At 39.1% G+C, this 14,680-nt stretch overlaps 1 protein-coding gene across 9 annotated transcripts in view; it reads left to right on the forward strand.

Moving 5' to 3' along the window:
- arhgef1 (Rho guanine nucleotide exchange factor (GEF) 1) overlaps nucleotides 1–14,680 on the forward strand; it is a 38,933-nt gene that overhangs the window by 20,584 nt on the left and 3,669 nt on the right. For 2 of the 9 annotated variants that reach the window (XM_026183711.1, XM_026183712.1), the window contains exons 7-26: nucleotides 1,015–1,155; nucleotides 2,926–2,955; nucleotides 4,180–4,288; nucleotides 4,484–4,553; nucleotides 4,692–4,724; nucleotides 5,295–5,483; nucleotides 5,923–6,058; nucleotides 7,119–7,130; nucleotides 7,852–8,016; nucleotides 8,936–9,123; nucleotides 9,235–9,381; nucleotides 9,700–9,782; nucleotides 10,032–10,157; nucleotides 10,336–10,450; nucleotides 12,590–12,690; nucleotides 12,870–12,944; nucleotides 13,060–13,135; nucleotides 13,494–13,661; nucleotides 13,750–13,837; nucleotides 13,930–14,052. In XM_026183711.1, coding sequence (XP_026039496.1) covers nucleotides 1,015–1,155; nucleotides 2,926–2,955; nucleotides 4,180–4,288; nucleotides 4,484–4,553; nucleotides 4,692–4,724; nucleotides 5,295–5,483; nucleotides 5,923–6,058; nucleotides 7,119–7,130; nucleotides 7,852–8,016; nucleotides 8,936–9,123; nucleotides 9,235–9,381; nucleotides 9,700–9,782; nucleotides 10,032–10,157; nucleotides 10,336–10,450; nucleotides 12,590–12,690; nucleotides 12,870–12,944; nucleotides 13,060–13,135; nucleotides 13,494–13,661; nucleotides 13,750–13,837; nucleotides 13,930–14,052 — 2,175 coding nt within the window. Of the gene's footprint in view, nucleotides 1–1,014; nucleotides 1,156–2,377; nucleotides 2,822–2,925; nucleotides 2,956–4,179; nucleotides 4,289–4,483; nucleotides 4,554–4,691; nucleotides 4,725–5,294; nucleotides 5,484–5,922; nucleotides 6,059–7,118; nucleotides 7,131–7,851; nucleotides 8,017–8,935; nucleotides 9,124–9,234; nucleotides 9,382–9,699; nucleotides 9,783–10,031; nucleotides 10,158–10,335; nucleotides 10,451–12,589; nucleotides 12,691–12,869; nucleotides 12,945–13,059; nucleotides 13,136–13,493; nucleotides 13,662–13,749; nucleotides 13,838–13,929; nucleotides 14,053–14,680 lie in introns of those variants that run through there. The other 7 variants (XM_026183713.1, XM_026183714.1, XM_026183715.1 and 4 more) reach the window with 7 other exon arrangements.

The following is a 14,680-nucleotide window of genomic DNA, read 5'->3' on the forward strand; positions in this document are numbered from 1 at the left end:
AACTTAACATTACTGTGCATATCCTGATTGTAGGTATGTAATTTATAAAATCTAGCCCTCCTCCATTTAGAATTGCAACAGTGACTAATACACATTAGTCACTAAAGGGAAGATTAATACAAAACTACCAGTGTTTACACATAAAGATTTCAATATGAAATCTTTATGTGTAAACACTACAAAAGGTTGTCTTGTCTTTCTCTATCCTATGTTAATGACACCTGTGCTTAGGTAAACAGAAATATGCAGGCCACTCTTTACCAAAATCCATATGAAGCACACTGATCTGACATTTGAGAGTAAGATGACAAAGGAAGGTTGAAGGTCATGGAGAAAAAATGAGTAGGTGATTCTATAATTTAATTTTTTGCCCATTTCTCAGTCCTAGATTTATGTGTACCTTTTTAATGAATTAGAAAAACATAATGAACTTTGCAAAAGTCTTGAACCACAAAAGTCTTGAACCACCCCTCATTTTTTATGTGCAAGCTTAAATTGAAATACGGAATATAAGGTAAAAACACAGTTTGAACAATTCAAAGAAACTTGAAAGTAAGTATTTGGTATGACCACATCTATCCTTCAGCACTGCGTAAACTTCTTTAGGCGACTTTCTTGTCATTTCTTTAAGTACTCTTCAGGAATGGTCCAAAGCTCTTCTTTGGATGCTATCTGCCTTTTGTTCACTTTTTCACCAAGATGAACTCACACTGCTTCAATGTTGTTTAGGTCTGACCTCTGGAGAGACCAGTCCATGACTGGTTCTATTGTATGTTTTTCTATCTGGGTGTACTTTTACTGCTTTAGCAGTGTGTTTGGGGATCACTGTGATGCTGACAAATGATGCTATTGCTACTCATACACTTACCAGTCGGTATTACATGGTGGATCAAAAGCTGACTGTGCTTTTCTGTTACTTTTGCACAACACTGTCTTCATTTTATCCTTTTAGTGTTAAAAGTTTGAGATGTTTTTGCTAAACTTGATTCTCTGCTCTTGCTCTGTGTTGCCTAGGCAAAAGAGGATGATGGGTATGACCCTCAGTGAGGCTGAGCTAAATGACGTGGACAGCCACTATCCCACCGACCGTGTCCCAACGGATATGAAGGAGAAGTCTGTTGCTGAGAACCTCCTAGAGAAGATGTCTGAGACACAGTGAGTTTTACTCCACTTTTCAACAAATATTTCAGGTATCCAGCCTCCACAAAGTGAAGTTCAAGTCATTTTCTGCATAGAGATTCTGCTGGATGTGCTTAAAATGCCAACGATTACTAATAATGGGTAACCACTTTACATATTACAATAATTTTTTGTTAGATGTTCTTGGGAGCTATTTTCTCTGCTATTACTTTCTGCTGTGCACATGAAGATGACTGATCTGTTGGCTAAAGCTGGTAGTTTTATATTAGTCTTCCCTTATCTTGCTTCTAAACTTCCTTAAAAGGAAAGCGTTAGCATTAGTCGTGCACAAATCCATTTCCAAACAGCTTATAAAGCAGGTAATTGATGAAATTAAGATGACAAGGGACTTGTGATTGAAACACAACAAAACAGAGCCAGAAAGACATGAGGAAGCGGAGAAGAAAAATGGAGTCAGTAGTGCCACGCTGGCAGGAAGGCTCTCCCCTGGCATTTTGCCAACTGAAGGAGGGCTGGTAGTGGGAGGTGGAGGGGGTAAGACAGCAGAAGAGACAAAGGAAAAGAAAGGGCCAGAGGGTTATCGATGCTGGATAGCTCCTGCCCTGAACACAGTTAAAGAAAGAAAGTAATAGATCTAGGGGAAAGTTAATCTATCCTTGACCCCGTGGCAAACCACAATGTGTTATCCTCTACAAGAAATGAGTCAGACAGAGAGGGAGACGAGGCCAGGGAAACGGGCAGAAGACTGTCTAACTTCATCTTGTCAAAGAGAGAAAAAAAAGATCAGCAGAAATGAAAAGAGGTGCACTGTGCACAAGCAGCACTCATCCTGTGAATATAACCACGATGAGAGTGGAGGAGACACAAAAAGCCTGCAAAGGAGTCTCTATCAAAGACGTGATAATTCAGTTTTGACTCACTCAATTACTATCACACAGTTGGATCTTTATCTCCAGTGCACAAACGAATCATTCAGCCTCACTCCATTCAGTCCTGCTCGCTATTCCTCTCCGGCACTCCCACACTCAGTCACCCCTCTGCACTCACACGCACACACCTCCCTCCATTCTTGACCACAACACAGTGACCTCACCCCATCTGTTTCTTATTGGTCTCTTTGATGAAGCGAACAAGGCAACCAGTCGATGTGATTGGATTATGCAAGGAAATCCCGAGGAAACCCCTCCCATCCTTTATGTTCATCTCAAAACATCAGTATCCAATTTCCACAGTCTTGCCTGCATGTTGCATCAGACAAACATGGTTAAATAGACATTTCCGCTGCGCTGGAGCACTTCTGATTTTGCTTCGCAGGCGGCTGACTGAAGAGACAAAGCAGGGCAGAGAATTTTTGATACTGAGGACAGCAGTTTGGTTTTTCTTTTGCAAATCGCCAAGTGTGCAGATTGAGTTTAAAATTTCTGGAACAGGCAGAAGAGTAGCTTTTGAAGCATCTTTTGCACTTTTAATCTTTTTTTTTGTTTTAGATTTTTAGTTTTTCTTTCCTTTTTTGGTGGATTCTTAGAATATGATCAATAGCTGCAGCTCTGACCCCAACAGCATAACAATCAGTTTTGAGTTGTATCAAGAAAAGCTTAATCACTTCAGATTCCACAGGCCTAAAACAGAGTTCATAGTTAGTCGAGCAAGAGAAAGAAAAAATGTTACTTAAAAGGAAGAGGTGAGTTAGATGCAGCATCAGAATTACTTTTGTTGTTTGTTTCTTTGTTTTGTTTTTTCTGTCTACAATAGTGACATCGCTGACACTTGTCTCTGTTCTTTCAGATCAACAGGTGCCTTTGATGAGGATAAATGGTGAGTCAATGGTGTTGTTGTGTATATATATTTTTTCTTCTTTGTGTAGCAGCTTTGACCTCTGCAAGCCTGGGTGTGGTCCGGCCAAACATTTGGCATACTGTTTCAAAATGTATGTTGCTGTAGAAGTATGTTAGAAAATCCAATCCAAAAATATATATTTTTTCTGTATTGTCACTGCACTCGTTTTTATTCTATTTGCATTAAATTTTTCTTTTAATGTCCTTATTAGACAATATATTCTCTTAGTGCATATATTTGACTAACCTTGTCATGCATGCCTTAGTGTCTTTAGGCTACTCTCTGAGGACTCCTCGTCCTCTTCAGTTCAAATTCTTTATTGTACGCCTTGTACTCAGGCGGCAGACTCTGAGAAACTGTGCAGTGTCTGGTAATGTGATGCACTTTTGTTCTATGCACATCCCCAGTGTCTCCTCCCTTTCCTAGCTCCTTTAATATCTCCTCAGCTCTTTGAGTCTCTTCTTTTTCCCTTCCCACTCTTCTGAGCTCCTCCTCTCATGCTCCTCCTCTGGACATCTGCAATTCTCCAACTCCCTCTTTCCTTCTAGTCTTTCATAAAGTTCGTCCTTTTTTTTTTTTTTCTCTTTAAACCAAGTGTCTCAACTGTATTACTTGGAGATAGAATAAGCACACTGGTATTTTTGCTGCCATTAATGTGAGGACACATGCGTCTGTAGGGACTTTAAATATAAAAAATATATATATATATATATATATATATATATATATATATATATATATATATATATATATATATATATATATATATATATATATAGATATATATATAGATAGATAGATAGATAGATAGATAGATATAGATAGATATAGATAGATAGATAGATAGATAGATAGATAGATAGATAGATAGATAGATAGATAGATAGATAGATAGATAGATATATATATAGATAGATAGATATATATATATAGATAGATAGATATATAGATAGATAGATAGATATATATATATAGATAGATATATATATATATATATAGATAGATATATATATATAGATATATAGATATATAGATATATAGATATATAGATATCTATCTATATAGATATCTATCTATATAGATAGATATATCTATCTATCTATATAGATAGATATATAGATATATATTCTGGGAATTTAAGCAAGTTCATTTGTTTAAAAACTATATATTATTATTAACACAAGTTTCTTGTTTCTCCACTAGCCAAACCATCTTTAATGCTGTGGTCTTGTACATGAAACACCTCGGGGTTAAAAACAAGGCAGCTGACAGTAAGAAGTCCAAAGGAGGTTTCTTCACTAGAAAGACTAAGGTAAGGTAAACTGACAGCATTGGTATCCTATTAGAAAGCTAAATAAATGCATCAACAATCAGAACAGTGCAAGGCAATTATTGGCCTGCAGTGTTCTTCTTAAACCATTTTGTAGTTGAATTTGTATTTTTTCAGCCTTTTGATCTTATTTTAATTTTACCTTATTTTTTAATTTCCTACCTGGTGATATTGCAGCCCAAGAGTAAGGATGATATCCCAAAGGCCAAAAGCTCAAGAGTGTTTCCTGTTTTACCAAACTGGATGGGTGTGTATAAATTTTTTTATTTTTCCTGTGTTATAATTAATATACTAAACTATATAATATACTGACTTTTAAAATTTGCTAAGTGATGTTGATGAATAATGTGGATATGAAAATATTTTGTCCTACCCTTCTTTCCAGTTACAGTTGAGTCCAAAATTAAAGTGGATGAAGGTAGTCACTGTTCAGAATCCTCCCCTTCTGCTTTTTAACTTGTAGATTGAGAATGGTACTAATTAACCCGCAAGCATGTGTGCATGTCCTGAATCAGTACAGCAAAGCATGTGGGTGGAGCATTGTTTAATTGATGTTGTGCATTGGAGTGGTTCTTTACAAATATTATACTAGCACTGAGTCTTTAAACACTGAAAATGTCATAAGTTTTCATAAATATTTTCTAATCTAAATGGTTGTTCCTCAACTCTTAGACCTTGTTGGCTAAAATCACTTGTGTGGCCCCCTAACCCATACCCATCCAAATCTCGTAGTTGATGACTTTGCACTTTAACTCAGGATTCCCCATTTGTTTTGTGTCTTGCAGAGACTTGCATTAATCTAAAAAACATTGTTGATATACTTTTTGTTTCAAACCAGTCCTTTTGTTAGCTGCAGAAGTCCTGTCTGTCTGACTTACAAAATCTGCTGTGTGCTGTTTTTTGTTTGTTTGTTTGTTGTTAAGTGAATGAGGTTCTTTGTGGTCATGGTTTTTTGTTTGTTTGGGTTTTTTTTCTTCGTCCTCTCAAGCAGACAGGGATAGAGGGTCAGTCGATCGCAAAGGTCCTGGTGCTAAAACCACCCCGAATGACTCTGGAGTTCCCACTATATCGTTGAACAAGAAGCAGAGTCTAGTCCCTCCTGTGCAACCTGCGGTAGATGTTGATTCCCCAAGCAACAACGCCACCAGCACGACTACCATAGAGGCACACAGTGATGGTAAGGTTGCTCATTGATACTGATGAATGAGATACACCACAGTTGTTTTGGTGTCCTTGTTTAGTATTTTATTGCACTGCCGCTGTCATGGTGTCATGACATGCTTTTTCAGGAGATTATTTGAAATGATGGTGAAACATTTATCTGGCCAGAAATAGTTTTCAGTTTAAAACTCTTTTCTAAAATGAAAACATGTTGTGATTTGGGCTAAATTCTAACATTCTCCTAAAAGTCGCACCCTGACAGTACTAATGTACACAAGATATAACACACAGGCATTTTATGGGCACATAAAAATTGTATCACTATTATATTATACCAGCCTTCAGAGTGATTTGATGTGTTCTTGTAAAATGATTTCCATTATTTCTTTTGCTTAAAACAGAAGGTCAATTTTATTTAACAGAAAAATGCTAAATTTAATTTTCAATTCTTCTAGCTGTCCCAAGCAATCGTTTAGAGCTTCCAACTCTGCAAGATGACTTGCCCTCTGGGCCTGCAGGTGGGCTAATCGAGCCCATCTCGCCCATCTCACCCAGTGACATCCCGCCTGAGGAGCCTGTGGAGAAAGAAAGGTGAGAAGGACGGAGATAGTAATAACAAGTATTGTCTAGGGAGTAAGATAATATCTGCAGTGTAATGAGTAAGAGATTATAAGCATTTCACAGATTTAGAGATTGTAATCAGATTATAATTAGACTTTATGGGAGACGAATGACCAGGGTAAAGTGGGGGAACAAAATGTGTTTGAATTGCTGAGGCTGGGGCGAGCATGGTAAAACTCCCCCAGCAGTCTGTCCCTGCTGTGTGCTAGCTTTTGTCATGCTGCCCATTGCTCGCTAGCTAACAGAGTCTTCAGTCTTGAGATGGACCCCGATCAGGTGAACCCAAATCCAGCCTTCTACTTCCAGCACTCTGCCTTTCCTTTCCTCATTCCCTCTCTCCTTTTTCTTCTCCATAATGGCACGTGTGCTCTTTCAAATATCTTCTGTGTTTTTTGTGTCTGCGTCCTTTGCATCTCTTGTTGATGTTTACAGCAGAGCTTTATTGCAGGTTTTGTCGCATATAGACATCCGCTGTGCAATTCTATCTTTTTTGGGGGGGATTGAGGTACATGTTGGCAATAAAAAGGCATATTTATCCATACTTGCATATTTGTGATCATAATAGTGCCATTGCATCAATATTGACTCTTTCTAAGTCACAGCCATTAGCCTTGTTAAGCCAAAGTAAAAGCTTTATAAGAATTTGAATATTGGCAAGTTGTTCTACTGCCAGGCTTGAGACAAAACTTAACACTATGTAATTACATTAATAGTCAAATATAGACACTACATTTAGTTCAGCGTTTTTAGTTCATTAGAGCTTTTTATTTTATGTGCTTTTCAAGGTGTCTCTGTCTGTTGCCATGGTCAGGGCCCGTCCTTTGTCCTGCTTGTCTCCACCGTATGTGGTGTTAAATGTTGTGCCAGGGGCTTTGGCATCGTTTTTGGCATGCTATTCTGACAGAGGTTTTAAAATTAGTTTAGGATAGTATGGAGGGATGTGCTTTTTGAACGTTATGGTTGTCACTGTGGCTTGCAATAGTTGTGTAAAGGCGAGTGTGTAACAATGTGGTGTCCCGTGTTTTTGCAGACGGAAGACAAGGTGGGTGTCAGCGCCTTGACAGAGTCATGGACATGCTTCAGGCCTTATACTGATCGCATATCACACAAACACAGAACACAACACTCACATGCACATGCTCACATTGAGCTTCACAGTGCTTTGCAGATACGTAACATAAACATGGTGAAACATTTTTAACCTGCTTGTGAAAGAATTAGCTGATTGTTGAGATTAGCTGGATTTTTTGTTGTGTGAAACTGGAGAACTGCTGAGATAGCTTAAAGTTGCAAAACTGGAAACTTGTACAGTATAGTCCACAAAGTACAAGCAATGCCTGGCTAGTTTAACATACCTTTTGTAGATTGGCAGTTTAATGCAGTGTATGAAATATACTTTTACTATCTAAACATATGCATGTCATATCATGCATATTTGCTTGTTATCCATTTTCTTTTTCTCTACCTTTTGCTGATATGATTTATATTTTTGTGTAAATTCTCTATTGATTTATCTCATCCTCTTTATCATCCTAATTACCTATCTTCATATGTACATCTGCTACGTACATCTGCTGTCTTTTCCTTCTACTATGTTTTCTGTTTTTTCTTTTTATTCTCTGGCCTCCCTTTTCCTCTTAAAATCCACACATTTTCCTCTTTTCTTCCTGCTGCTTTCTTTTGTTTCCACCTGTCATTTCTCTTTATTCTGTCTCAAACTGACTCCTTCCTCCCACATCCTTTCCCAACTTCAACCCCTTCAGTAGGAAAGTGGCACGCAGTGAAAGTGCCCGAGTGGACCGACAGTCATCACGGCGGCGTGGCTCTTCTCGGGCCAAACAGTCTCGCTCCCGTAGCGATGTGGACCTGCAGCCACCCTCTTCCACGACAACAACACCTGCCCCGCTCACCCCCCAACACCTCCATCCGTAAGATGGGCAAACCTTCTCTTAATGCCTCTCTTCCTCGTGAGGTGCACAGCAGGGACAGACAGGATGTCAAGTTGAAGTAGGAACAGTGCTGCAGTCCTGAAATAATCAGGAAGCACTTTAAAAATAAAAAATAATTTTGAAGGCTTAAAGCCACCTGGCTCACCACTGTAAAGATCACTTAGGAGGCATATCTGTTAATATCTGTTAAATATTCATGGAAAATAGTGCTAATTGTGTGGATGAGTGGAAATTATTTAAAAAGGCACATTTCTGTTTTCTCCTGTTGAAATTGATCACTCTGGCACTGTTACTGACTAACAGTTGCCTGACACATTGGCTGCTTTCTAATAGTTGACCTGTGCTGTGAGCATCGGGGAGTGAAGCATTTAAACAGCACTCTCATTTACAATGATAACGAGGTTCTTTAGGGGAACGAGGTCGGTCAATATTGACCGTTTGATAAACATTAAGTGCCCTTTTATTAGCTTAACTTGCTGTTTTCGAATGTAAAGAATTTTGCAGTTTCTTCTTTGATTATATTTTTATACAGTAATAGGAAATGGTGCGTTTTTCAAAGTTTAGATTTAATCTCAATTATTCTTGAATCACTTTAAAGCCAAAAAAATCTCGGTTTTATCTGAGCCATTGCCTGTTATTTATTGGTGAATTATCACAAGCTACTGAAATCGTGTTATTCTCAGTGAACATTTACTACCTAGATTATCTAATGTTAACATGTCCCTGATATGCATTTAGAAAGACCAGCTGTTTCACAACTACTTTTGTTCCACAGCCAACAGCCTCCAGCTGTGCTGCCAGAAAGAGTCACATAATTTGATAACTGACTGGTCGCATTTCGTCTAAGCTGTAGTTCTTGTTCTGAAGTAATCCCTCTCGCCCCACATTCATTCTTCAGCCCAGAAGGACTAAGTTTTGCCCCAGACCCTGGCCACTCCCCCACCAGCCCTTTCCCGCAGGTGGAGGAGGTGGATCCGCGGCTGCAGGAGTTTGAGTCTGATCCACCCAACTGGAGGGAGCTGGCCTCTCCTGAGGCTCTGTCCAAACTGACCAAGAAGGAGACCAAAATGCAAGAAGTCATAAATGGTAATTGGAGAGAGACAAACAGTTGATGAGACGATAGAGGAGTTTGTTGTATAGACTATATTTAAATTTCCTATTAATCACTCATACTTTTACTACTGTCTTTCCTCTCAGAGTTGTTTACAACAGAGCACGCACATGTGCGAATGCTGAGTGTCCTTCAGGTGATCTTTGTCAGACCATTGGAGAGAGAGGAGCTTCTGACCTCAACTGAGCTGGCCGCCGTCTTCCCCAACCTTGATGAGATCACTGAAATGCACAGTAAGGGCTGCTGCAAAGAAGCATTTGTAAACACAGCCAGACAGCTGAATATAGCACCCTTCCTTCAACGAATATGCCATTATGCAAATAACACTCTTCCTTACTCATTAGTGAAATCACTAACTGCATGTACTACCTGCAATTGAGGGCACTGTCGTTAAAAAAGCATGATGCTAAATTTGTTCTGGCCAATAGTACCAAGTGTAGATACAAGACGAATGCATAGTGCTGCCTGAATTGCCAACACAGTGTTAGGAAAGAGAATATGCTCACTATCTACTTATAAGTCAGTTGTCTTTTTCTAACTTTCAATTTCAGGTAACTTCTATGAGAGCCTTAAGAAACAGCGTTTGGATAACAACTTCATAGTTAAATCCATCAGCACCACAGTGCTCAACAGAGTGAGTCGTCACAGTCTTTCACTTCATTTCATCATACAATATTTCTCTTTTCTCTCTGTGCATATTGTACAAAGTCAGTATGTGCCAACAAGTTCATTTTACACAATATTACTGTAAAAATGCAACAAGGATTTTGGCCTTTTCTGCACTTCTCGAGTTTGACTCACTTCATTATTATGATATTTTTTTTTCCAACTAGCCACAACACAATCTTTGATTGTAATGTTTGTGTGTGCACGTGTGTTTCAGTTTGGTGGTACAGAGGGGGAGTGGTTCCAGAAACTGACAGCAAGGTTCTGCAGCCACCAGTCATGGGCCCTGGACCAGATCAAGACCAGGCAGAAGCGAGATCCACGCTTCAACATTTTCATACAGGTACCACATACACACAAACATATCCCCCAAGATTGAACAGAGACATACATGGACGCACTTTGCAGATGCAAAGTAATGCAAAATGTGACAAAGGTGTTCTAGTCTGACTGTGTGTGTGTGTGTGTGTGTGTGTGTGTGTGTGTGTGTGTGTGTGTGTGTGTGTGTGTGTGTGTCTCAGGAGGCGGAGAGTAAGCCCCAGTGCCGTAGGCTGCAGCTCAAGGACATCATTCCCATAGAGATGCAGAGGCTGACCAAGTACCCACTGCTGCTGGAGAATATCGCAAAGAACACAGGTGTGTGTCTGTATGTGTCCTTGGCCTGTTTGTTGCTCACTTTCATGTGTCAGTATATGTGCATCGATATTGTAAAACTTATTGCATTCTTACTTTCTTTACATTCTTACTTTTTACATTTATTCTTTCCTGATATATAAGATAGTCAAATGCATTTTTATTACACTGTGTATCATCATATTACTCAGCTATATAATGCTGTATATCTGGGTTTGAAAATGTAATCGGAAGTACCACCATCACCAATGATTATGATAGATGTTTGTGGTGTGATACATGAACGTGCACGTGCATGATCCATAAGAATTTCCCTCCTGCTCAGAATCTCTTTCTCTCTCACTTGCTTTATATAATGCTCTGTTTGTTATATACATAACAAGCCAAGGAAGAGAATGGTGAAGGAAGGTGGTTTAAATGACTTTGAATCTGGCATGATTTTTGGTGCCAGATGAGGTTGTCTGAGCATTTCAGAAACTGCTGCTCTACTGTGATTTTCCTGCCCAGCCATCTCTTGGGTTTACAGACTGGTCCAAAAAAGAGAGAAATATTCATTGAGTGGTTGTTCTCTAAGCAAAAATGCCTGGTTGACGCCAGATAGGGCTGTTCGATATAACGATATATATCGGATGACGATGTAAAAACGTCTATTGTTTCATTTTACGCTATCGTTTGTTTCGTGGTGTCGCAAAATAAACTGTTTACGGCAATATTTTTTCGGTTGATCTGATATCCTCGTGTTGGTGTTGTTCCCAGACCATCATGAAAATGTTGTTCCAGGATCAACATTGCAAGTGACCAATCAGAATGATGGTCTGGGAACAACACCAACACGAGGATATCAGATCATCCCTCTCTTTCATCGTTTTGATGGTCACTGTAGTGGCTATATTAATTTCTTGAAGTTCTCTCTTTCTCTTATATTTAATATAACCACACTACGGACGGGCAAGCGCCTGTTTTTATGCGTTGTGGTTAGCAACAACAACAGTAACACCATGTTTCACATAAACCTTTCACAATAAAGCTCAAGATCCTGTTGAGACTTTTCAAAATAAACCGAATCACGTGAAAGACCAGATTATTTACGGATGAGAAATAAAAAAGAGCCGCCAGGTGCTAAAAAATAAACCTTAGACTCAAATGTTAGAACAGGCTTTTCCCCGCAGCACGCTGTGTATTAAATACTCACAAAGGAAACGGCAGTCGTTACAACTTATGACTAAAAATGTATTGTTTCATGCATCGGTTAAAACACTCGACTCCAGCTACATGACGCGCAGCTGGAAACACTTCCCGCAAGTCGAGCTGCCCGAGATTCACAGAATTTACAGTTTACATTTTTGTAATTTATATCGTTATCGGGACGATAGAATTCCTATATCGGGATATGAGATTTTGGTCATATCGCACAGCCCTAACACCCAGAGGTCATTGGAGAACGGCCAGACTGCTGTAAGCTGATAGAAAAGTAGCCAAAATAATCATTTTACGATCAAGATATGCAAAAGAGCATCTCTGAATGCACAACTCAAGAGTATTTACAGCAACTTGTTAAATCTGTGACACAGAGAATTAAAAATGCATAGAACTGTGATGTTCTTTAAGGGACATTAAAGTAAAATAAACATATCTTGAGAATTTACAGCCTAAAGAGGTTTCAGCAGGATTCCTGTCTTCCTTCGTTTGAAGGATCAGCACAGAGTTCTATTGCAGTAAATCTTTTATATTCTTCAATGCCTCCATCAAAACAACTCACTGAAATAGGCAGCACCCTGATTGGGTGCCCCCAAGAGTATCGTAGAGTATCCCCAAAAGCTAAGGAAGAAAGCCAGAGTTAACAAAGAAAGTTACTAATTGCCCTTATGATAGCTGTCATCTCTTGCTTCAAAGTATATCCCCCTTCTGCAGGTGTTGATGTATGAACTATAACATAACACTTCTTGAGTACTTTGACTCTGTGACCAGAAAGTTGGTACCACGAGGAGGACCAATGGAAAGTTTTGGTGTGGGTTTTTTTTTTGTTTGTTTGTTTGTTTGTTTTTTGTTAGTGTTTTGTTACACTCTTGATTTATGGCTTTTGTCTGGGCTTTGCTGTTAAAGACATATTTTTCTCATCTCTGTATTTCTCTCTAACTGCAGAGGATCTAACGGAGAAGGCAGCAATTGAGAAGAGTGCAGAGTGTTGCAGAAAGATCCTCAACCACGTCAATGAGGAAGTCAAAGTGATGGAAAACCTGTTGGTAAGAAATGCTCAATTCACCACTCAGCCAACAGCTGCGTGGTAACTTGGCACCAATTGAAGTTTTGTAAATGAATTTTGAGACTTCTTTAGCTCACTGCTTATAAGAGTACATCTTTTTCTGTGCTATGTTATCAAACAGACCACAGTCTGACTCACAATCATTCTCTCTGCTCCCAGACTCTGAGGGAATACCAGCGCAAATTAGACACATCAGGACTAAAACCCAGTAATGAGCTCTATAGTGAATATAGGGTGGGTTTCTTTCAACTAAACTTGTCTTTTGCACACAGTGTTGCAATATTCCTTTTTTTTTCCTCCAAGATTTTGTTGAAACATATTCATGTTATTCTCCTCCTGTCTGTACTAGAACATTGACTTGACTCAGAAGAAGATGCTTTATGAAGGCCCACTGATATGGAAAGTCACCAAAGAAAAGGCCGTTGGTAAATATGTGCTATATTACAGGCCTTTCTTTCACAGCAACAAGGTCAAACATTTCAATATATTGCAAAGTAATACTTTTCACACTTAAACTAAAAAAGATTTTTAAAAGGAAGAAAAGATTTTGTAGAACGTCATACAGATTTTATGTCTTTCACTTCTCTTTTATGAACATCAAAATCAGCAAAAAAAACCCCAAAGAAACAGACTGACATAGTGATTTATTTACTTCCCCTTTAGCATTATTTCAGTTGAATTACCGAAATTTGGCAAGTTAATGAGAATCAAATAGGCAGCATAATGGTTGGCCTGTTGCCTCGCAGCAAGAAGGTCCCACTCTTTCTGTTCCCTGTCCTTCAGAGGTGCAATGTGTGTTGCTTGCGGACTTACTGGTGCTCCTCCAGAAGCAGGATGACAAGATGGTCGTCAAATGCCACAGTAAGAGTAACATCGCTGCACAGGACGGCAAGCTGATGCTGAGCCCAATTATTAAGCTGGACTCAGTCTTTCTCCGTGATGTGGCCACAGGTTAGCAGTGCACCACAGTACAGTAGTTTGCAAGTCACTCTAATCGTAAGATAAGTCTTTGAATTGCTGTTTTCTCCTGTTGTGTCAGATCGAAAGGCTTTCTACGTGATATTTACCTGGGAAAGCGGCGCTCAGATTTATGAACTAGTGGCTCAGTCTGTTGGAGAAGTAAAAATGTAAATACCAAAGAGAATTGTATTCATAAATCATGTTTCCTTTTGATTTCAAAGCGCAGGATAATTTTCCCCCCGTATTTCCATATTTTTAGTTGGACTCAAGTGATAAAGAAAGCAGTGGATGACCTGAAGAAGAGTGGCAGCACAACCAAGAAGTTGACGACGGTGGTTCCTGGAGTTGGTGGAGTTGTAGGACCTCCCTTCAGTCCCATCAGGTGTGTGTGTGTGTGTGTGTGTGTGTGTGTGTGTGTGTGTGTGTGTGTGTGTGTTCCTGTCTAACTATCTTTGTGAAGACTGAAATGTGCATTCTACTATAAGATAAGATAACCTTTATTAGTCCCACACGTGGGAAATTTGTTTTGTCACAGCAGGAAGTGGACAGTGCAAAAGTTATGAGGCAAAAATTAGAATACAATAAGAATAAATACAGTACACAGCTGTACAGAATAGAATAAAATAAAATACTATATACAGTAGAATAAAATAAAATAAATATACAATAAGATAAAAATAGAATACAAATACAAATACTATATACAACTGAGTAAAAATACAACGATGACAGAAAGGATTATTGCACTTAGTATTATTGCATATGTATGGATGTGTGTGCTTGATCAGTTAAAGTCTTTATTATGGAGTCTGACAGCAGTGGGGAGGAAAGACCTGCGAAATCTCTCCGTCCCACACCGTGGGTGCCGCAGTCTCCCACTGAAGGAGCTGCTCAGTGCTGTCACAGTCTGCTGCATGGGGTGGGAGATGTTGTCCATCAGGGATGACAGCTTAGCCGCCGTTCTCCTGTCACTCACCACCTCCACTGGGTCCAAAGGGCATCCTAGAACA

Source organism: Astatotilapia calliptera, chromosome 11 (genome assembly GCF_900246225.1).
Source record: "Astatotilapia calliptera chromosome 11, fAstCal1.2, whole genome shotgun sequence".
In the NCBI taxonomy this organism is placed as follows: Eukaryota; Metazoa; Chordata; class Actinopteri; order Cichliformes; family Cichlidae; genus Astatotilapia; species Astatotilapia calliptera.